The 25,863-nt window shown below is 34.1% G+C and overlaps 1 protein-coding gene across 13 annotated transcripts in view; it reads right to left on the reverse strand.

Annotated features, from left to right (window-relative positions):
• The window catches only part of mmd (disintegrin and metalloproteinase domain-containing protein mind-meld), a 750,004-nt gene that overhangs the window by 611,696 nt on the left and 112,445 nt on the right, over window positions 1-25,863 (reverse strand). For all 13 annotated transcript variants that reach the window (XM_081739572.1, XM_081739577.1, XM_081739571.1 and 10 more), the window contains exon 2: window positions 20,926-21,074. In XM_081739572.1, the coding sequence (XP_081595698.1) occupies window positions 20,926-20,961 (36 nt within the window). In that variant the 5' untranslated portion in view covers window positions 20,962-21,074. The remainder of the gene's footprint in view (window positions 1-20,925; window positions 21,075-25,863) is intronic.

The raw sequence follows: 25,863 nt of genomic DNA on the forward strand, positions 1-25,863 counted from the left end.
GTTTTTGAATATAAGAAATGAATCGGGATCCATTCAGGAAAGGAATCGTTGTTTAGTCGACAATGGACAGTAACCTTCATTATAATTGGGTGGTTAAATTGGCTGTCATCTTGTTTCAGAGAAATAATGAAAAGGAACTAACAATCCGTTTTTACAATCAATCAAAAGGTATAATAAATTCTTGACTGTCTACCTTTTTTTTAACATATAACCCAGTGCTCTGACCTAAAGAGCAGTCTTCACTAGACACTGTGTTCTCTTAAAAAAACGAATAATTCAATATTCGAATATTCAAATAATGGATTGTTCGAAAATTCGAACAAAATTCGTTATTCGAACACTTGTTCAAATAATTACTCAAATAACGAATAACTATTCGAACAATTGATCCGATAGAGAATAATTATTTGAACTGTTGATAAGATAACGAATATTATTCCAACAGTTGTTCGGATAAAGAATAATTATTCGAACAGTTTGTCAGATAAAGAATAATTATTCGAACAATTGCTCAGACAACGAATAATTGTTCGAACAGCTGATCAGATAATGAATAATTATTCGAACAGTTGATCAGATAACAAATAATTATTCGAACAGTTGTTCAGATAACGAATAATTATTCGAACAATTCATCGGATAACAACGGCAACGAACAATTATTCGAACAATTCATCGGCACATTCTGCTCAGTGCATTGTAAGACAACTTCTTTTGAGCACTGGTGAATTTGTTTACGTTTTACTTTCAAGGCCTCCCTTTTTCTTTTTTTTTCATTTGTTTCTATTGAAAAAAGAACTTGATGAACTTTTGGATATTGATATTTGCAATTGTAATAATAGCAATAGAACTTACTACTTGGTTTTTGAGATGAAATCTTTGAGTTTTACGTCCTACGATTAAGCCGGTTAGGCTAAAGGAGACGGTGATGATGAATAATGAATGAAATGGTGGAATGAAGAAAGTAGGAGGAAACAGGAGAACCCCGAGAAAACCCACGCACACGGTGTTTGTCCACCACGAAGTTCACTCGGCTGGGGTTGGGATCGAACCCGGGACCCCAAACATCAGAGGTGAACGCTCTACCACTGAGCCACCGTGGCCCCTACTTGGTTTTTGAGATGCAGCCCTGTGACTTTTTAGAGGATCTAACTACTGGAAAAAATATTTTTGAATCACCTGTAATATATTAATTATTATATAAAAAACTGAAGCTAACTGTGTGTGCCTGATCATCACGGCCAAATTGCAAAGTCAAATGAAATAACTTTTGGTATATAGTTAGGCCAAAATTCCAACTCGGAAGTTATCATAAGCGTATTGTTTTCATTATAATACATATCCTAAGGGGGGGTGGGGGTCCGAAATTTTACGATAAATTGAGTGTCTCATACGCCGTTCAACTTGGAAAGCTGAAATTCTGTATATTAACTCTTTATTGAAAATAAACAGAGCATGTCCTAGCATTTTTTAAATTCTCTTTTATTTGGGGGGGGGGGGGGGGCATTTTCTATATATTGATAGTGGGTTGATTTGTAAAAAATAATCGAAAACGATCGATATTAGTTGAGAAACATATTGAAGCTAAAACTTCGTATTTTATATCCACTGCTTTCTATTATAATAATTGCTGAAGCTTGTGTTTATTATATAGTGTGTTCATAGCATAAGGCAACCATGCCATAAAGTTGTGAGAAAAATGAACATAAAATTTGTACTGTAAGCTTAATTACATGAGAATTTTAAATTTGTACGCGATTTTTAATTATATAGAAAATTTTAGTTTTCTTCCCCTTTACGTTGTTCTATTTTACCTTGATTTGAGACTTCCAAATTTCATCCTGTTTTTCACTGAAAAGTATCTGTAAGCCAACAAGGAAATAATTATATATGATAATTACAGTAAATTGAAATTCATCGTAGTATGGTCTATGGCAAACACTTTTCCATTTTATATCATAAAGGTCACATATACCGGTATTGTAACAGAGCGGTGCTTGAGAAATTGACCGTAGAAATTCAAACTCCGATTAGTGATAATTTCACAGCCTTGTCTTATTACGAGCGTAAACTCGTTAGTCAATGGAAAGAAGGGCATGAATCATGGGCCAGAGTTGATGACGATGGATTTTGGTGGATGGTGGATCAGAGTGGGTCATGGTTGGTCAGAGTGGTTCATGGTGAGTGGTGGGTCAGATTGAGTCACAGTGGGTCGTGGGTCAAGATTTCATTGACCCACATCATCTCTGGTCGGGTTAACTGAGCCCCCTTGCTACGTTTAGACACAGAGCTAGCAAACATATATTACTCAATAGAAAACATTTTACCATGATCATTGTAAATATAGAATAAAAGGAAATCTATCTATAAATGCACAAAACATCCGGCCATATTTCTACGAGAATCCATTTAACTAGAAAATAGAATTCCGGTTATATTTCAATGTTCAGGCAAAACAAAACAACGTAGAATCTTATGACATTTTCTCTCTTTTTCTTGTAAGATTTTTCAGAAGAAAACAGTATTCGCTGTTTTTTCTTCAGGGCCTGGATATATCAGATTTCTCTTCTGTTTTCTTCTCTTGCTTATTTTTTCCTTCTTTTTCTTCTTCTTATTTTTTGTACATTTTGTAGTTGTTTTGCGGATAGTTTTTGTGAGACCGTGACTCAGAAAGCAAACCAAAGCTTACTGCAATTGTGTTTTTCCCTAACAAGTTAATTCATAAGCACGTTTTTGCTTTAAGTAAAAACAAAAAAGTTCTGGCTGTATATTGTAGTTTACATCTTTTCTCCCCTAGCTCAATTTTCTTTCAGGATCATATTCTCGGAATATATATATATATATATATATATATATATATATATATATATATATATATATATATATATATATATATATATATATATATATATATATATATATATATATATATATATATATATATATATATAATCTCAAAAAATATGATCATGAAACAAATTCTTTCACCTTTTTCTATCCTTCTCTCCCCACATTCATGTATATTTACAGAGTTTAAGCAGTACTTTCTCTTCTAGGAAAAACGCGAAAGAAAATATAACGTATTTATTCGAATATAAGTGCCTCGTTTTTTTTTCCAAACTGTTGTGCTAAAATTCTTGAATCTGATAATACGCTTTTAAACAAACAGTGGAAATACCGGTGGATACCAGAAGATGATTTTCAATTGTTTTAATTGTTCCTGCGCTTTAGCTCTGTATTTTATTTTAATGTCCTAATCGCTTGCCTTGGTTGATACTAGTAGATGTCGCTACCAGCGCTGTCGCTTTGCTATTCCGTGTTTTAAATCAACACAACATTAGGTATAACGAAGTTTTTGAATATAATTCATACAAGGTATGTCCAAAAACTTATGTCATACATTTTGCTGTGAAACGACTGTACATTGCAGCACGCTCCATCCGCCACGATCGATGGTGGTGTAAGAAAATCAAAATAAGATAGAATAGGATTTACTTGATTTCTCCTAAAGTGTTTGGGCATCCCTGCGGAAAAGTAGTGGTTGGCCTTTTTTATATATATAAACCGTTATCAACTTACGTGTTATTAAATACGGAAGTTAGCATCAGTCATTAGTCAAACTCTTAACACAGCGCTAAAAAACGAACTCTGCATAAACCCTACTTTACTAATTAACAATAAATTTTCGTAAGCAGGGACGTACACAGGGGATGGGACCTGGGGTGCGGGTTTTCCGCGCCGAAATCTCGGTTTTTCTGTAAATTTGGTCTAATTTTTAGGGATGTTTTACAAATTTCAATACAGCCTGTCTTCATTTAGCCCTTCCCTCAAATAAATTTCTGCATACATACTTGTTCATAAGTAAATTTTCTAATCTTGTACCTTTGTATCTGATTTGACAAATAATTCCATGCAGATAGTTTGTTTTAAATGCAATTTCAACGCCATCTAGACATGGCTGGGCCGCAGAAGGTAACGCCTTCTCTTGGGGGCCATGACTTCATTTATTTGTAGTTTCATTTGGATATGGATAACAGGATTTATTTATTTATTAACGTTTTTGGCTGTTTACAATACAAAATTACAAAATACAAAAATACAGAACAATACAAAGTAAAACAAGAAAAATGCATCTTATACGTACGTAATAAGTAATGAAGTGCTGGAGTGAAGAAGTACTGAAAAAGTTTCTTGACTTCATGGCAATAATTCATATAAGAAACCCAAGAGGATGGTGAATTTGCTGGGCAGATCTGGGGCGGCATTCAGCTTTGGTATGTAGGTACTACTATATGTGTACTATGCGATAGTGCGTGATATTGTAGGCTCAGTTCTTGAAGTGCATATATCAGTGGTGTCTTGAATAAGTACTGAATGTGAGATTGTGCTTGCTAGTGTTGTTTTCCTTTTTCCTTCCAAAATTAGTTTAGGTTAGGTTAGGACATCTGAAATAATTAGCAAAATGAGCACCTTTACAGAAACCTATCCAAAGGAGAAAGGGAGCAGTTGACACATTTCTCTGGTGTGTGTCTGGTCTTCTTTTCGCATTGGTACGTCCAATGAGAGCCGGCGCACTTAACGCACCGAGGCAGAGGTTGGCAAGTTGCTTGCAAATTTCCAAATCTTTTGCATTTGAAGCATTGCAAGTAATGTTTCTTTGTAGTGGTTCTGTGCGAACTTTCATGTGTAGCAATATATCTACTTTGAGGATTCTAGTAGCTTGTAAAATCTTCTTTATTCTTCAAACGTGACATTTTATAAATATTTTGTCTTTTTTAAAAATTGGTTGCATACGTGAATTATCTGGTAAATTTTACTTTCATTGGGCAGACAATACGGAACTAAACTTAATTTTATTTACCTAATTTAAATATATTAACAGTAAAAGCAACACTTTCTTTATTTAAACTCCGTTTCAAGTGAGAAATTCAGATACTGTTGTTCGCGTACCATCTATAAACCACTACATACAAAATCAGCTTGTAACCGACAGTGTTCCCATGGTGCAATAGACTAGTATTATTAATTACCACAATGTTCTCTCGACACACGGGTTTATATCCTGCACAACACAGAACTTGAGGTTTTACTCAGAGAAGGGTGAAAAGGGGAGCTTTATTGTAACATTCATCATTCGATTTTGAGACGGATTGGCATTCTCTAACCCAAACAGGAGATAAATCCGAGAGAAAGAGAGAGAGAGAAAGAGAGAACGGGAAAACGAGGGAATGAAACTGTTCATTGGGATTAGCTAATGATTCCTGTGGGATATAATCATACTGGTAATGGTTGTCTCATAATATCAATTTTTAATTCTTTTCTAATAATGATATTGGATGTAATACAATATTATGTATCAATTTTTTTTATAAAAAATAATGTATTTATTGAAAATTTTGTACTATTAGATAAACACTCTCGGCTGATATTCCAGTTTTTCGTAAATATTGATACGGATAAATTTTACCTGATCTTGTATTTTTATATTCTTATGCCCCTTGTATTTTCCAATGACAACTACAAGCTTCAAATGCACAGGGGTTTATCACCCTTAATTGTGTTAAAATCCCATTCATTAGTGACTGAATAATGCGATCATTTGTCTTAATTTTATCCTGCTGTCTATCTGTTCAGCGCGTTCCCCTATTCCCAGTTCGCACTAGTGTTTAGCACAATAATTACTGAAAGTCCTCATTACCGACAGAAAGAATAACGAATATAGGAATTTGTATATATTTTTGATCATTTAATATATTTAGTAACGCATGTCTACTGTGTTCACCAATGACTTCGTTCACTGGCGCAAATCCCGGAGGATGAGGGAGATGTGTCCCCCTTAATCTTGGAACTGGGGGGACTGTCCTCCCAATAGTCCGATTTGAAAAGTGCTTTTTGGGGATAAGTGTGATGATTTGTGTCCGATTTCCACAAAAGAAAGTGAGATAAAATTGATTCCTCTTGGCTTTTCCATTTCACCTTAATGATGTAAAGATTTGAAACTTCATTGCATTAAATGTGTCATTAATTATTGTTAGTCTATTTCCAACTATTTGTTTAACTCCTGTAAGGATTCCTACAATGCTACTGAGATCATCATCATTTTGCTCGCGTCATACATAATTGATTTTCTTTCTTTGGGAAACTAATTATTTATATTATTATAAAACAAGTGTCCTAAAATGTTAATGTGGATCATTGTTGTGGATGCCTCAGTAGATACATATCAATTCTATATATATATTCAGATTTCAGAAAGTGTTCACGGCACAGATATGTACCACTACTTCCTCTAGATTGCCTGATATATAATACAACAGGTTCAACTCAAAAATCAGATTCATCTACTGTAATATGAGTGTCATTTCTCCCCCCAAGAATAAGCCTCAAATCTGCCCGAATACCAATGTTGACCACAAATGTGCTCCCTTCATCTTCCACTGAGCACTGTTTTTCAACTTCATAAATATTTTTAACATCGCTATTATATATATATATATGGAAACGTTCTTACCCGTCCCCTTCAATGTTGAAGACAGATTTGCGCCGCTGACTTCGTTTAATAGTGGCCTATTTCAAAAGGTGGCCAATTTTCTGAGAATATATATGGACACACATTATTATTAGTAAACATATAATATGTTCAGATAAGCTTAGAGAATACGAGAAACAAATAAAAGGTAAGAAGCATTTTTGTCAAATATGAATAGTCATTCCATGTACGCAAAGAACGAATTTGAGTAATATTTCATTGAGTGTAGGGGAAGAGAAAGGAGTTCGTTTACACCTGATCTTGTATCGTCGTCATGATGAGCATTTAACGGTTGCAATCGTTGAAATAAGTAGGTAGATTGTAGAAAGCGCAAAGTCCTAACAAGAAGTGTGAGCCGATGCAGATAACGTCTATCGCCAAGTTTCAGAAAACCAAGCCTTCTGTAGTATGAAGTTAAATGATTTGATCGTTTGAGATTATAAGCTAATCGTATACAGAAGTTTTGGATAAATTGTTAGCAGTAACTAGTTCTTCGTTTAAGTCTGATAGAACTGCATCACAATATTCAAGGTGAGGAAATATTAGAGATTTTGCAAATAGTAATTTTGTTTCAGTGGGTAGAGTTTTCTTTGGTCTAGTGAGTGAATGCAAAGACCAGAACGATTTCTTACATACAGCGTTGATGTGAGGTTTCCACTCAAGAAGTTGATCTATTATCCTCCCGGCATTTGTGATGGTTTCAGAAAATGGAATACTTGTTTCATTTATCTGTACTGCTGGTATATTCGAACGGTGGTGCATTTGCATAAGTCGTTTAGAGGAGGTACAAATGCATTTATATTTAAGTGGATTTATAGTTAACCTATTTTTATTTGACCACACGTAAATGCGGTGCAAATCCTCATTCATTTGTTGAATTGAATCGTTCAAGTTTTCAGGTTGACCTGAGATATAGGTTTGAAAATCATCCGTATAGGTAATACTTACAATATTGTAAAACAGGAGGAAGGTCATTAATGAATAAACATAACATAAAAGGGCCAAGGACACTTCCTTGAGGAACACCGTGAGTGAAATTCCGCAATGAGGAGGAAATATCGGATACTGTTACAAATTGCTGCCGTGTCCTGAGAAGTTAAATTAGACGCAGCTAAATAGCTGAAACTGATACATTATTTCTTCCATAGATGGCACCATATGTCATGAAGGGTTTATCACTAATGGCGTGATATTTGAATGCCAGGGCGGAAACGTTTAGAAATAGCCTCATACCTATTAATATTTTATAAATTCTACAAATTAGTGTATAACGGGGAAAGAGATTATATATACTATGTACATTAATCCATACATCTCATCAAGCTTAACAAAATGATATGGATCAGTGTAAATCCTCATGCACGATTTTCGAGAAAAATGATTTTGTTTTCTAAATGTACAAGTAGATACTGCATGATAACACACCAATAAGTAATTCCAAACTGATACGAAGTAGTATATTCTTATCAAGGTGAGTTTAGTATTATTAGCATAGGAATAATGTTCCTTCAATGCGGCAAAGTTCCAAGATGGACAGGTAACCAACTTAAGGAGAAGGAGGCCAAGTTAATAGATTTTACTGAGTATTCAAGGTTGCTAAGATTTTAATAAGCATGTGCGAATGGGAATATGTGGTAAATGTCCATTTTTCGGGCCTCATTTCTCAGAGTTCAAAACACTAAGCATTAATCACTTCTGTTCATGCAATACACTGTTGACACTTGAATGACAAGATACAAAGGGTAATTTTCTAGTTACGATAATTTTATTTTGGGTATAGGGAAGAAATTAGAAAAAAAGGGATTTTTTCTCTAAAATGATTGACAGATTACAAACTGAGGAAGATTGAACATGAATATGACAACGAAAAAAATGTGTAGAGTTTATAGCTGTTATTTTGTACAATATAAAAGCAACAAATTGTACTGTTGGTTAGTTCGTAATAATATCCAAACATTTTTCTTTTAGAAAATTTTAACTTACATCTAAAACAAATAGCAGTGTCTCGAGTGCACACCACGTTAACGAGTTTGGTTTGTATGGCGTTATATTTACTCTATTATTATTATTAATATTATTATTATTATTATTATTATTATTATTATTATTATTATTATTATTATTATTATTATTATTATTATTATTATTATTATTGAAACCGGAAGTGGTAGTATATTCTTACCACTTCTGGTTTTAGTAGAAAGATTAAAGTGGGAACGGAACATCTTTTTGGGACGCTTAATTGATTACAGAAAACCATTTCTCGCTATCTATTATTGTTTTTTTATTCTATAGCGATTAATATTAAAATCGGAAGCGGTTGATTTCTGCTATATCCGTTTTGAGTAGAGTGTTAAAAGAGAAGGTATTATTAGAATACTAAATCGATTTTCTTTTTAAAAAAAAAGAGCTTTACGTTATCTCTTTTTCTTCCTGCTCCATTGGATCTACAAGAGCATAGTGCACCATATTGTATCTGCAAGAGTACATGTACATCATGTTATATCTACAAGAGTATATGTGTACCATATTGGATCTACAAGAGTATAATGTATACCATATTGGATCTACAAGAGTATACGTATATCATATTGGAGGTGTACGTATAACATGTTGGATCTACAAGAGTACATGCATACCATTAGATCTACAAAAGTATACGTATACAATGTTGGATCTACAAGAGTATAATGTATACCATATTGGATCTACAAGAGTATACGTATACAATGTTGGGCCTCCAAGAGTGAACGTATGCCATATTAGATCTACGGAACCATGGATTATGGATACATATACCATATTGGTTGTATCATATTGGATATTCCGATCAAACTTAGCATGGACATAGATGTGAACCTGCATAGTATGTGTAATATTTTCATAACCAGACTTTTTTTTACGAGTTACTGCCCATTAACTGAAGTTTCAATTAAAAAAAAAAAACTCAAATTGGTATTTAGAGGAAGAATTAGGATAATACATGGAACACGAGCACACACACAGGAGATCTATCGGATCCAACCTCCCACCCTCAAACTTCGTAACTCGAAATATTTTGTGGTTTGCTTAATAAAAGTATACTTGTTTAAAAGTTAATGATTTCCGTACCATAACAATTTGATTTTACACTTAATTGGTACTCTTCCCCTCCTTACATAAAAACAATCAAGTGATATATATATATATATAATGCCCGGGGCCTCGCTCAGCCGCTATGGGGAATCAAAATTTCACAATGTGGCAACATTGCATATTAACTTGGAACCATTAGCATTGCTCTACAAATCCATCAAACAGTTACATCGATTGTTAAGGTAATAAATAAGTGGTGCTAATGTCAACGTCTATTGACTTTAACTATCATCTGGCAAGAATCGATGTAATTATTTGATGGATTAGTAGATCTAATCTATGGTTCTTTATCTGCGACGTTGCCACATAGTGCAATTCGTGTCTCCAGACGAGGACCCGAAAGGTATACAAATATGAATATTTGTATACCTTTCGGGTATTTGTATATATATAAAAGATAACTGGCAGTTCCTAGCAATTACTTATCGTATTTTTGGATGTAGAATAACACCAATTTAATACTGCATACGAGGTAGTGTGATGTAATATTGGATCCTACTCCCTTCAAACTTCAGATCTATCCTCGAACCAGAGGCGGATCCAGAGGGGGGCGATCGGGGTGGTTCCCCCTCCCAGAAGAGGAAACTTCCTTATTTTATATTAAAATAAAAACCCATCCCAGAATTTGGAGCTCTTAAAAGTAGCTCTAAGTAGCAGTATTACAACACACCGCCCCCAAAAAGCCGTCCTGGATCCGCCCCTGCCTCGAACAAAGATTTCTGGGTGCTTACTTGACATGGAAATAAACCTGTTAATTTTAATTTGTGGTTAATCTGATAAACATTAATTAACGAAGAATAGGCTTTATAATCAAAATTATGTAAAATCAATGAAGAACGAATATTATTTTAAGCAATCGGGAAACTAGATTACTATTTATTTATTTATTAAACTAATCATTTCTTTCATAATTCATTGATTATTTAGTGAATGAATGAGCCATCTCATGCCATGTTTTACTCGCTTGTCTCGAAAAGAAAAATCCAAAAGAGGGAGTTTGACGGTGAAATTTGCCCCGACGATTTGGTTAAAAATCACTCGAGTTACTTGGTCCAGATTTCACAAATAATTTACAAATTACATTTCATTACAGTAGCTGCATTAAGATTTCCGAGAGAAATTTACCAACAAGGAATAGCAAATCACATTAATAACATAGTTATAATGTCCTACAAATAAACCCAGTTATAATGTCGTACAAATAAACCCAGAGGGACAACCAATTGTATACAGCTGATTACATCTAATAAAAAAAAACAGCCAATAGTATGGGCACCCACAGAGGGGGAAGAGAAGGAAATTGCCCCTCCCTGGATTTTCGAAAAATGTCAACATTTATAGGCTCTTCTGGTGACAATAGTATACTTTTAAAATCAACATTCACTAAATGATTTAGAGTAACAAAATTTAGTCAAATACATCCCTAAGATTTTAATCTATTTCTCTTCCCATGTGATGTTTCATATTTTTTCAGTTATAAGTATTTTCATCCTGATGCTGCATGCAATGCTAAGTATTTTGAATGATGGTATCCGTCAGTTGAGTTGAAAAAGATAATTTCGCTCTTTGTTGTTTCTTTTGCTGACGTGGTGCTGATAGCAATGAAGTTTTGTTTTGTTGGGTTTCATTCTAGCAATTGTGTGTGTGTGTCTGGTACCCTCCTTGGAAAATATCCTGCGGGCGCCCATGGCCAATAGTATTCTTTTGAAAGTTACGGTTTAACTTAGGGACGTATAGAAAAAGGAGAAAATAACAATCTAAACTATGAATAACATTTTAGGAAGACGAAAACTTTCTATGACTCACAACTGAGATAAGAAGATGAAGCGCCATCTATGTACAACAATAAAAATAACAGAGAAAAAAAGTATACAGAAAGAAAGGCAAGAATTTAAAACATCATCCAAAAGATGTGTTACGAAATGTGGCCCGAATGGAAATGAAATAAAACCAGAAAAATAAAGAAACAAATACAGAAGTTAAAAGTAAAGGAAAGACAATACTAGGTACATTAAGAGTTTATGCAAATATATGTTAAATAAGGAAGAGCTAAGAGCTTCTTTCTTTTTGAGACGAGAAACTTTTGGGAAAAGGCTCTTATTCCTTTCCCTAGATCCAGAGACCAAGAGAAAAAAAAAAGAAAAAGAATGAGACAAAACAGCAAATGCAGTTGGAATCAAAATACTCTTAGCAAGAGAAGTACTAGAAGAATGGAATAATAATATCTTCCATGCTTAACATTTTGAGCTTTCTTTCTAACGTTCTAAAGAGAACATTTCAGATGATAGATTTCACTTTTTACTTGTTCTTTCTGCATTTGTTTACACACTCGATTTTCGTTTTATTTTTGCGGCATATTACTTGGATATATTTATACACAAATAGGTGATTATCAAAATAATGCAAACATCTCAACTTTCCATTTGTAAGATGTGTGAGGTGGGAACACAAGATGTCTGCAGCTCCTGACCGTTGTTGGCGTCTTGGACTTACTATACACTGTGAGATAAATCCTAAGAAATATCTTAGGTTTTATCGTAGGACAAATGTTACGACATATCTCGTAGGAAATCCTACCCTTTTGGTGCCATACACGTGAAGATTTTTCCTGTTTCACATCTTCCGAAGAGATGCCAGGTCTCACAACGCATATTCGGCCAGCAACGTTTTGCAGTGCCTTCTTTCGCCTTGCATGTCTGCTGTGATATAGCGTTGACTTTGTATTATATAAAAATGTATGTTCCTCGTATGCACTAATAAGTGTGCAAATAGCATCTTTGCTGGCGGGAAGAAAACACATTTGTTTTCACTTTCTCTCACCTGATGTCGCTTAAATCGAAATCTTACGAATTTTCTTTCCGAAATAGAGCGTGCTCTAAACAAGAGAAATCTCATAGGATCGTTCAGAACATAGGAAATGACATGCGATCTGATACCATACATGTTGAGATTTTGACTCTAAGAAAACCTGTAAGATATTTTCTACGATTTATCTCATAGTGTATAGCAGGTCTTAGATGATTGTCTGTGGTACGTCAGGCGAGGTACAATTGGACTCGTGCATTGAAGCTGGCAGACCGTTAATATGCAAAATGGGAGACCTCTCTAAGGACAAATTGTGGATGTGAGGTTTGGTGGCGTAAATGTATCTACGGCGGCCAGTGTGTTAAATGTGTTCTGAGTGCCCGAGGCTCCTGGACGATCTACCGAACTTATAACAAAGACAACATCGACGAAGAATAATAGTTGGCTTTCGAAAATCCTCGGTGGCAGGAATCACCGATCATTGCAGACCTCCACAGATTATCACTAAGAACCATAGAGCAAATGCCTGCAACAGTACTAGCGGAACTTAACTAGCAAGTGCAACAGGATTTATGCGACGATTACAATCTGGTGCGAGTTGCATAATCTGAACATCCGTGGTCGGGTTCAATTTCCAACCGGCTTACTGCCAACAATAACTTTTTCGTTCGAATAAAATGATGCCTAGAACATACAAAATGGTTTGTAAATGTTTATATTCTGATGAATCCTTTTTCTTTATCGTATTTCCAACAACAAACCGTGTTTATATACAGCTGATGTCCAAAGAACTAATGCTTTGGGCCGCAAGTATCTGTTAATCTGTGGGTCATGTGGTAACGATCACAGGACACATTACTATCAGTGATTATAAGCATACTGTACTTAAAAAATCGTGTGCATTCGATGTTCCAGGTACTACTTACGGCTAATGGTCACATTTTTCAGTATGATAACCCGCCAAATCCCTACTGATGCAGCTGTTGAGACATGGTTTCATGAACATAGGGATGAATCACAACAGTTTTCCTGGCCCACCTAATCTCCAGATCACATTGTAGAAGACATGTAGTAGTTCTGGGGCCTAGAATATATATACTTCTTTCTTCTCGCTGAGTATTTAACTCATGAAGAATGGTACAGTAATACTTTGGAAACCATTCATGACTTAGGTGTCTTCATTCTACAATGGATCGGAACTGTTATGTAGACTAACAATGATCCCACATCGTATTCACCAGGTAAGTTTATATTTCCTTGAAATGTTTTGATTGTTCTGATAAATATCTACTTTACAAAATTGCTTTCTAGCTTGTTATTACTGTGTTATTTATTAAAAAGAAAAAGAAAAAGTGACAGTCGCTTGTGAACTCCACGTGGAGTCTTAGTTGCAACAGTTCTAAATGCTGTCCTTTAAGTTAGTGCTCAATTCCCTGTTCTCAAGAAACCAGCTTTCTTGTTCTTACATTAGCTGACATCTGTGTCATATTAGGCGTAGTATTGGGGAGAAAGATCAGACATAGTGAGTATTCAGACATTGCAACCTCCCAAATGCGGTCAAAACGGGGATAAAAAAGAAAGGGGGCAAGGGCGCCCATCAGGGGGGCAAGGTGGGGCGCTCGCCTCCCCCTAGAGGAAATTGTACTTCAGAATATCGAAAACCCAATAGAATTTTTACATTAATTACAGCAAAATTTGAACCTATATTTGAAACGTCGCTTATACTTGCCCCCACCCCTTGGAAACCACAACATGGGCGTCCTTGGAAGGCGGGTTTAAAAATCAGCATGAGAACTTGAAAGAAATTTGCCGAACTGCACTTCTGTTGCATATAAACACACTATACTTAGGTATTTGCCTTTAAATGTTAGTTTAAATTATCAAGAAAATATAGTACCAAAAGTATCTGTATCAAACATAATTAAGGGAATAGAAAAAATACTTTTTTCTAACCAAGGTAAAGTAGAACAAAAGGTATAATGACAAAGGTAAAATAACATAAAAAAGTAGCTTCACGGCAGTGGCGTTTCAGAATTTGCTTGAATATATATAGAGACATAAAAGCTGAAATGTAATTGTTAAATTTGTTAGTTAGTACTACCACTAAAAAGGTTACTGAGAAACGAAGAAATTACAAATTTAATGAACCTCTAATTGTAAATACATTTGAAAATGACATAAACGAGTCTTAACTGCCGGTGGAAAATTCCTCTTGTTTTTTTTAAAAAGAAAGAGAACCCAAAGTATTTTTCTATTGTCTGTTTCCCTGACAGTTACGAAGAAAAAAGAAAAATAAAAACAGTGTAGCTGAAAATTACATAATAATTATAAATTTCGCTTGGTTTCTACCAAGTGTATTTATATATATATATATATATATATATATATATATATATATATATATATGTATATATATATGCTTGGCTTTGGTAAACAAAGGCTCTCCATTAACAAACAAACAAACAAATACAGAGAGAGAGAGAGTATAAAAGGGAAGGACGTAGCATACAGTGAGACAGGCAAACAAAGGGTCTCTACCAACCTTCCAGGACCCCCTTTCTTCACCGCCACTGTTCTCTTAAATGAGAGTATAAAACAAGCAAGCACGCCAACTCAAGCGATAAGTAAATTATTTTATAACAACTTAATAACAGCAGTTATAATGAACAACAAACAAAAGGTGTATCATCCGGTAGTCGTCTACATGTTTCTTTTCTTTCTATTCTTTCTTTCTTTTTTTTGAAAAAAGAAAACCTTTTTGTTTTCCTTTAAATCAACAAAATATTAATGAGCACAGGGAGTTGGTTGGAAGCAAAAGGAAACAAACTATCATCAAAGTAGTGACAACAAGAACTGAACACAGGAAGTTGTTTTAAGGACGACAGGAAGAGAAAAGAGTAAGAAACAAAACAAATCAAGGAAACAAGGTGCACGGGACAATAATTGAAGGAGAAAGAAAAGGGAAAGAAAAAGAACTTGATGTTTCATGTTCTCGTCACTTGTCTCATTACGTAAGAAGAGAAACACAATTTAATCATCTTGGATATACAAAGAATATTGTACATGTAGAGGGAGCACAGAATAAATTCATTTGGATACGTACAATGATGTTAAAGCTTTACGTTTTGCTCTCTCAATTTTATTAAGCTTTACACACACACACACACACACACACACACATATATATATATATATATATATATATATTCCATTTCCGGTGAGTGAATTATTAGGTGAAATGGGTAGGAATCGAACCATAGAACAGTATGAAGGCAGATTGGAAATGGAATGAAATCTTTGAGTTTTACGTCCCACGCCGGTTAGGCTAAAGGAGACGGTGATGATGAGAAATGAATGAAATGGTGGAATGAAGAAAGTGGGAGAAAACGGGAGAATCCCGAGGTAACTCACGCATACAGTGTTTATCCACCACAAAGTTCACTTAACTGAGCTGGGGCTGGGATCGGTCCCAGGACCCCATGTACCAGAGGTGAACTCTCTACCACTGAGCCACCGCGGCTCCGAAAGGTACTGCAAATATCACTCTTAACTCGCAGGCTCAATATTGAACTCAGGAAGAAGTTGGTCAAGCTCTACATATACAGCATTGGACTATATCAGCGTTTCCCAACCGGTGTGCCGCGGCACACTGGTGTGCCGCGAATGGGCTGCTGGTGTGCCGCGAGGAAATTGAAAGAAATTATTAATTCTATAGGAACCAAATTGCAAGACATAGGGGAAAATGTATATTTGTATTTCACATTACTATGAACCTCTGCTATAAATCTACAATTTTAAGTTTCATACAGTGTTACTATTCTATACATTTTTAATGTTGAAAATCGTATTTATCATTGTCATGACCATTATTGCTTCTTTATTGTTGCAGACTATTTCGTAACTTGAAATTTTAACATATCATTCAATAAATTCAACAAAGCAAACATGCATACAAATTACCTACATTTGTGTTTTAAACGTATACGTAGGAGATTTATTTGTTCGTTATTTAGTGATCTTCCCTTTTAATTAAAGGTAGGTACAGTTTTTGAAAGAGAAAATGGATTTTTTAAAACCCGAGGATTATATTTCATTGCAATTGTTTTCTATTTTAAAATTTGAATGAAAAATAAGCATAATGATTTACCACGGGGGAAAATCAGTGATCGAGCTTTCTTCTCTGTAAGAAGGAAAATAGTAATCACATTAAAATACCACGGTATTATATATATATATATATATATATATATATATATATATATATATATATATATATATATATATATATGGGTGTGCCACGAGAATTCAAGTTACACCTGTAGTGTGCCGCAAGTTGAAAAAGGTTGGGAAACGCTGGACTATATGGTTCAGAGACTTGGACATTACGTAAGTTAGACCAGAAATATTTAGAGAGCTTCGAAATTTGGTATTGGAGGAAGATGGAGAAGATAAAATAAACAGAGAGAGCAACATATGAAGATGTTTTAAAACGGATAGGAGAGAAGAATACACTTTTAGCCAGCATCCTTCGTAGAAAGGCCAATTGGATTGGACACATCTTGCGAAGAAATTGTCCTCTTCATATCACCATAGAAGGAAAGATGGAAGGAAAGCGAGGAATAGGAAGAAGAAGAACACAACTGATCGATGATTTGAAAAATAGAGGAAGGAAAACGTGGAAGAAACATTTTCATGCCTAAATGTAAAATCGAGAAAAAAAGCTCATTAGTCCCAGGACATGCCAAAAGGCAGACTACTACTACTTATTATTATTATTATTATTGGTTGTTCCGAGTCCAGCTGTACGCTAAAGGTTTAAAATTGGGCTTAATTAAAACCTCAAATTGCTTACATTTACTAAATTTATGGCTGAGTGAATAATATAAACACAGAGCCGTCGCATGCAGGGAAGTGAGAGCGCAGATAGCAACATCAATTAGCCTGACTGTTTATTATTAGGATTAGCATGACTCTTTATTAATAGGATTAGCGTGACTGTTTATTATTAAGATTAGTGTGATTGTTTATTATTAAGATTAGAGTGATTATTTATTATTAAAATTAGGGTGATTATTTATTATTAAGGTTAGCATGATTGTTTATTATTAAGATTAATGTGATTGTTTATTATTAATATTAGTGTGATTGTTTATCATTAAGATTAGAGTGATTGTTCATTATTAAAATTAGGGTGATTATTTATTATTAAGGTTAGCATGATTGTTTATTATTAAGATTAATGTGATTGTTTATTATTAATATTAGTGTGATTGTTTATCATTAAGATTAGAGTGACTGTTCATTATTAAAATTAGGGTGATTATTTATTATTAAGGTTAGCATGATTGTTTATTATTAAGATTAATGTGATTGTTTATTATTAATATTAGTGTGATTGTTTATCATTAAGATTAGAGTGATTGTTCATTATTAAAATTAGGGTGATTATTTATTATTAAGGTTAGCATGATTGTTTATTATTAAGATTAATGTGATTGTTTATTATTAATATTAGTGTGATTGTTTATCATTAAGATTAGAGTGACTGTTCATTATTAAAATTAGGGTGATTACTTATTATTAAGGTTAGCATGATTGTTTATTATTAAGATTAATGTGATTGTTTATTATTAAGATTAGCGTGACTGTTTATCATTAAGATTAGCGTAATTGTTTATCATTAAGTTTAGCGTGATTGTTTGTTATTAAGATTAGCGTAATTATTTATTATTAAGATTAGCGTGACTGTTTATTATAGGATTGACATAATTGTTTATTATTACGATTAGTGTGACTTTTTATTATTAAGATTAGCGTAACTGTTTATTTTATTAGGATTAACATAATTGTTTATTATTAGGATTAGCGTGACGCACAGAATCAAGGCCTATAACACTTATTGTTTATTATTAGTGTTTTGAATGAAACGAATGTAAGCTTCTACCCATTAGCTTTCGCACGGAGGGTGGGGCGAGGTGGCAATTGTTCTCCCCCTGATTTTTGAAGGTAGTTAAATTCTTTGAAATCATATTTTACATGCACTCACCTACTATAAGTATATTGACTGTAGCTAATACTGTCCGTAAATACCATAATTGTTGTTCTTTGCATTGAGTATTATATGCATGCAAGCATTGAGGCATTGCGTGTGTCTTTTGCTCCCCTCTCCCCACCTTCCGTAGAACTCCTCTAATATATATAATTCAACCCCTAATTAATATAAAAATATGAGTCATACTTCAGGTAAATTACAATTACGTGGGTTTCTTTCGATAAAATCTAGTTTGAATGCTTCCAAAAACAGGGACATAACAGAGTAAAGTTTTGAAAATTTCCTGGCTCGAAGACAAACAAAGTACAATTGAGGCAAACCATATTATGTTTCGAAGATATCTTGTGAATGTTGTGCTAATGGGTCCAATAGAAAAAAAATACAATATGTTGTAATAAAAAAAAATAGAAAATTCATTTTTTCAAAGTGGAAGATAAAGTTTTTTTTTTAATAATATCGCTTACTAAAATATAAATGTCTCTTTCATCGGGCCCAGGTGCTGTAAATTTTTCAATACGGAACTTAGATATTTGCCTTCTGGATAGTTAATTAATTCATGTAACAAATTAATTATATTCAGATTAGCTTTATCATTGATTTAATACGAATTCACTAATTGAAATAGGTAGATATTCCTTGATTCGTAATTCCTCTTGTAATTATTAATAGTATTAATGACTTATAATAATTCAATGTATGTGTAATAAATATATTATCATATATACCTCATGAAATAATTAATAGAAACATATTATCGTATTGGTGGATATCCTTTCGTGACTTGAATACAATAATTAAATTACTAATTTAGCATGTTCACATCTAAATGTGTACGTGTGACAAAGCATCCATGCATTTGCATTTCTGTGTCAAGTAAGCTGAAAATAATAACATTTGAACTTGTGAATAAAATTGATTTACACGGACTAAAAATCGGTTGTTGCTAGGTGCTAAAATCATAAAATTTAGAATATAACGGTTACAACTTTGCCAATTATACAAAATTCATATTACTCGCAAATCTCTAACGATTAAACAGCGGAAGTGAATAATATAAAATCACAATTCCAGGTTAAAGTCCACATTGTTAATCGAGACAAACTCGTAGGTCTGCGTTTTCAAAAAAATAATTTCAAGTTATTGGAGAACATTTATATTTTAATATTGATAAAGACCTAACAATCATGCCACTAGTAAATCCTGTCCAAGTTTGAATACATTTCTAACTGTGCTGTTTATACAAATTTGAGGATGCTTAGAAAAAATGCAGAAGTACACCACCACATTAAATAGGAGTGTTTCACTCGTAACAGATCGACATCACCATCCGAGAAAGCCGGACACGCCAGTTTTGGCATAATTTTCCCACCAAACAAGCATGTTATCCAAGACGCTAGAACGATTTTTCTCAGGATGTAAGCGAAGCGAAGAAACCTAGCAAAAAATTAAAACTGGGATCCGAGTTTTGAGTTTAACGTCCCTTTTCAACAGCGAGGCTACATGAAACGTGGGCCTACTGATTAACGTGGAATCCGAACCACATGAGCTCCTGTCGGGAATCGAACCCGGGTCTCCCGCGCCAAAGGCGCGTGTGCTAACCAGTTAGCCACGAAGGAGCACTAAACGGGGATCCGAATCACTACTCGCGTTCTTATGCGATGTTTAGTGTTATGTACAGGTAACATACGTATTAGTGCAGTTTTATAAAAGAAAGTTTAAGAAGGATACCGAATTATATTAGCAAAGATTGACGTGACAAATGTTTAATTGTAGTAGTTACGACCAAATAAGCAAGTACTAAGATAAACAAGTGTGATAAAAAATACTACACTCCTATCTCAAGAATCCACTTTATTAATCGACCTTACCATAATAACAGGGTTACTACCTTTAGCTCACACATTTGTATTAGGCGTACACCCTGTATTCATATCATGAATCAAAATTATCCTCAAAAGTGTGGTATTTATTGATATCGGCTTATCAATTTAAAAATCATCGGTGATCATCATAACGAGTAATATACAGAATATAATCTATTCCCAACATTGTTAATGTGATACTTAAGCAACGAATATTTGATTAGTACCTATGTTTACAATTTGTTACACCGGTACCAGGAATTGTAAAATATGAATAATTAGGTAGAGCGTATACTATTGTAGTTTCTATATAGTATTAGGTTATTAAAGTGGGATACGCCGCACTCCCAAATATACTTCCCATTACATTCCTGAGTACAAAAAAAAAATAAGTTGGGATATGCCGTACTCTAATATATGCTCCCCAGTACATTCCTGAGTATAAGTCCTTACTTTGTACTTTTATTTTCTTTAACAATCATGAACGACACACAAGATAAAAAAGTTTTTGAACATGAGATGGAAATGAAACCATTATTTACCTTGCTGGTTCCCGCCTCCCGAGTGGAGATTCCCATTTTCTCATGTCTCCGAAGCTGTACCGGGTAGATGATTTGGTAGTAATGAGCTCCGATGTTAGAGACCAGCTCTCTATTCTGTGGATATTCTCGCAGTAACCTTTCAACTTCACCTGTAAAAACAAAAATTTAACAACAAATTAATATTTGAATCAACAAATTCCTCTAAAGCGAGATTTTAAGTTAACTGTATTTGTGTGGATATATAGTACACCATCAAATGTAATACGATTCCATGATTTTAAGACGATTTTAATGGAAAAATAATTTTAAAAATCATAAAATCTTACATACATACATATACATACGCTTTTGAAATATAATACAGTACGTTCAGAAAGTCGCTCCGCAGTGGATTATGGCAAGAAGATGCATAGCAACACTCCACTACAGGAAATGTGAAGAATTGTTTATATTAGCTTCAAAGCACACACCAACCTTTCTATACATTTTGCGAACGCTCGAAGTAAAGATCGGTCATCGAAAAATTGTATGTCCCTCAGTACTTAAATATATTTAGGCCGATCCTGGTATATTTTAACTAATACTGCTGAACCACTTTTCCATAAATATTGTTCCACCTGTTTTCTATATTTTTCACCCGCACGAGAAGAAGAAAACGTTTTCAAAAAAACAACAACAAAAAAAAAAAAAGGCACTTGTCGTTCCATTCTTAATACTGTAATACCTAAGTGTATTACTATATTACTCAATACTCAAGAGAACTCTGGCCTAGTCTTGACAAGAACAAAAGGGTGTCCCGTAAAGAACGCAGCTTTTGAAATGTGCGCCGTTTGTGTTCTAGTGAGTTGGCAGCACTGCACGTTACACGATTTTCATTTGTTGTCTTTGTGTGTAGTAGTCACGGTTCGCTGAATAACGCATGATCGTCATCTGTTTCCTGTACGGGTAGGAATAGAGCGCTTCATGACGGAAGAGCATGTTGTCATAGTGAAAACTTTGATGAGTCACACAACGTCCAGCACGGTCGCCGGAGAGTGATGCAGATGGTATGAAATAAGTGTTTTGTTTCAAGTATGAAAGAAGAAGTCTTTGAATATACGAGTATGGTTTTCATACTTAAAAAATATTTGGGGCAATATGCTATATGGTATAGAAAAATTGATTTTAAAAAAAAGGTTTTACTTTAAGGGCAATATTTTGGTTAAATTTCAAGTCATAGCTATACAAACAACAGTTGAAGAATGGAATAATGCAGTCATTTCTACCGTGTGACGCAGGGGCGGATCCAGCGGGGGGCGATCGGGGCGATCGCCCCCCCAGAAGAATAAAACTTTCTTATTTTATATATATAAATAAAACCCATTCCAAAGTTTGGAGTCCTTAAAAGTAACAGCATGACAACCCACCGCCCCCCCCCCAGAAGTCGGTCCTGGATCCGCCCCTGGTGTGACGTCGTAACTTACATAGTAAACCCTACAAACAGTAAGTATATGGGATTCACCAGTGAAATGGGATGTTGGTTAAATCTACAATTTCCGATTTACACAGAAAGATAGAGATCAAATATGTTCCTGAGATTGAATCAATGTCAAAATTATCTCCTTGTTATCTCTTACTGTCTTTGTTCTATGGTAATCGAAAATTGAAGCTGAAACTGGTAGATCTGTATCACTTTTGGTAATAATAGACAGATACGGATAAATATGGTACTATCCTACGTACTCTTGGGACGTTTAATTCATAGCAATATCAATTTCTCGTTATCTCTTTTTTGTTTACTGTTTGGTGTTCAATATTGTAATTGGTTGAAAGAGGAGTAAGTTCGGAGTTGGAACCTATACTTAAGATCTTGGATCAATACGAGAAAACAATATTTCGCTATATGTTATTGCTTTTACTCTGAATCAATATCTCGCTATCTCTTACTGTTTTTACACTGAATCAATATCTCTCTATCTCTTACTGCTTTTACTCTGAATCAATATCTCGCTATCTCTTACTGCTTTTACTCTCAATTAATATCTCGCTATCTCTTACTGTTTTTACTCTGAATCAATACCTCTATATTTCTTACTGCTTTTACTCTATCTTGGTATCTCTTACTCTTTTATTCTTATCTCTTACTTTTTGATTCTGAATCAATATCTCGGTTTCTCTTAGTGATTTTACTCCGAATCAACATCTCCTTATCTCTTAATCTTTTATTCTGAATCTATATATCGCTATCTCTTACTGATTTTACAGTGATTAATATCTTGCTACTGTAACTGCTTTTATTCTGAATCAATATCTCGCTCTCTTACTGTTTTTACTCTGAATCAATATCTTGCTATCTCTTACTCTTTTACTCTGAATCAATATCAGAAAACAATATTTCTCTATGTCTTACCCTTTTACTCTGAATCAATATCAGAAAACAATATCTCACTATTTCTTACTCTTTTACTCTGAATCAATATCAGAAAACAATATCTCGCTATGTCTTACCTCTTTTATTCTGAATCAATATCTCGCTATCTCTTACTGCTTTTTCTCTGAATCAATATCAGAAAACAATACCTCACTATCTCTTACTCTCTTACTCTGAATCAATATCGGAAAACAATACCTCGCTATCTCTTACAGCTTTTACTCTGATAACTGTCGGAAGACAGTTGAATAACATTACTTGGTAAATATATTTATGCATAGCATAGTATAGAAGTCTACAAATCAACTAAAAATTGGGTTAGAGTGCATTATTTATGTAGCCCTTTTGAGCACTAATTACAAAGTATTAACGAAATATTGTGTTTTGTGGTTCATGTAAGTTTTCAGATTAATAGCTTTTCTTCTTACAGATTTTCCTTATAACAAATTTATCTTCCCCTATTTTGGCCGTAAATGTTATTTATTATCGATGATGTTGTATAGAGATACTCAAATCAACATTTAATTAACCCAACCCTCAAAACAATAAAGATTTATAAGGATAAGTGGTGCAGGGTTAGGCCACAGCATAGCTAAAGACAATAAATATTACCTTTAAAACTTTAATGTAAATTAGAAATAAGGGTGGTCTATTTCTCTTCACTTGAATTATATGCTTACGGCCTAAAGAAATATATACGACGGAAGTAAAAGAGTTTCTTTTTCATTTCTTTTTTTTTATTTCCTCAAGGCTTAGTGTTTGGTATATCTGCCTGTGTCTGACGGCTTTGAAAATATATTGCGGTTTTTCGTTCTACTTCTAACCAGTGAAAATTTTCACGAAAAGAAGACTACTAGATCGTATTTCTTTCTTCTCCCTTTCTTTCTTTCTTTCTCTTTTGCCTTTCTGAAAACTTAAACTGCAAGGGAGAGGGAGGGGGAAACCTTGCATGCTTGCCTCCCGTTAAATGATTGCAAACTTAATAGTTTCTGTTTGTGACATACGATAGAGAAATGTGCTGGGATATACTAGCTCCCCCATCTCTCATTTCTTCTCTAATCTCTCTCTCTCTCTCTCTCTTTATTTTTTTATTCTCTCTGTTTTTCTTTCTACATTTTTCTCTTCAAGTTTGAATCATGCACGCTTTCTCGAGTTTCCCAACGTTATTGAGCCCTAGGTTGATAAATTAAGTAATAGAAAAGCCATATATTTTGTTACATTTATGGGAATTTCTCTGTTCGTGTATGATTACCAGTATTCAGTTTCTTTAAGCATTTTATTCTTTCTTTACTAGTCAAATCATAGCCGCAATAAAGCCGGTTAGGTAAACGAAACAAGTAAGTTTAATTTCACATTGTGGAACTACGATAGACTTCCAAACTATAGGGATCCAATATTATAACCATAAATGACAGATTTATCAGTTCCCTTTCAACAAAGGAAAGTACGGTAGAGTTCCAAACTATAGGGATTCAATATTCTAACCAAGAGGGATAGATTTATCAGTTCTCTTTCGATAAGGAAAACTATGATAGACTTCCAAACTCTAGTTCAATATTCTAACCAGAAATGATAGATTTATCATCCCCCTTTCAACAATGGAAACTACGATAGATTTCCAAACTATAGGGGTCCAATATTATAACCAGAAATGACTGATTTATCATTTCCCTTTCAACAAAAGAAAGTACGGTAGACAATTAATGAACCATGGTAGGCCAATCCGCAGCACACCACGTGCATAAACTTTAATGGGCCATATTTAAGAATTTCAGCAGTTAAATCTTTTTCTTGTGTATATTCTGGTAAAAAAAAGACGTACCCGTAATTTGTCAGTAAAACACAAAAAAATAATCATCGATATTTATTTTGTCGCCTTCAAAAAATGCCCCATCTAAGGCAATGTAGAGCATATGCTAAGGATTAATCCAATCATCAAATCAAGTTTTGTATTCATTTTCTGAGATAACCTTTAACTCCTCCAGCGATATTCGTTTGACAGATTCAATTGAATCGAAACATCTTTCCACGAAGTGGTAATTTGAGTTTTGGGAACAGCAAAAGGTAAGCTGGAGCTATATCTGGGGAATACGAAGCTTGATAAAGAGCATTCGTTGAATTTTTCCGGTCACAATATTTGCCTTGTGTAATGGTGTAGTGCACAACCCATGAATTGTTTTTCTACAGTTGAGGCCTTCTGCAACGTATATTTTTACGTAAACACTTCATGATGCTCAAGTAGTGATCGTTGACGTTTCTTACCTCTGGCAGGGATACTGAATGTGCAATATATATATTAACGGGATGTTGCACATTCAGTATCCCTACCAGAGGTAAGAAACGTCAACGATCACTACTTGAGCATCATGAGGTGTTTACGTATATATATAAGAATAAGCTTTACCTTGATTTTGGAGCGACTTTGACATTTTTTGGCTCATTTTTCTCTCTAAGTTCAGCATCCTGTTGACCTGTTTGCAAGTCAAACTCATACACCCATGTCTCTTATCCTGCAAAAATGAATTTCC

Source organism: Thermobia domestica, chromosome 15 (genome assembly GCF_964235325.1).
Source record: "Thermobia domestica chromosome 15, izTheDome1.hap1.1, whole genome shotgun sequence".
Lineage (NCBI taxonomy): Eukaryota > Metazoa > Arthropoda > Insecta > Zygentoma > Lepismatidae > Thermobia > Thermobia domestica.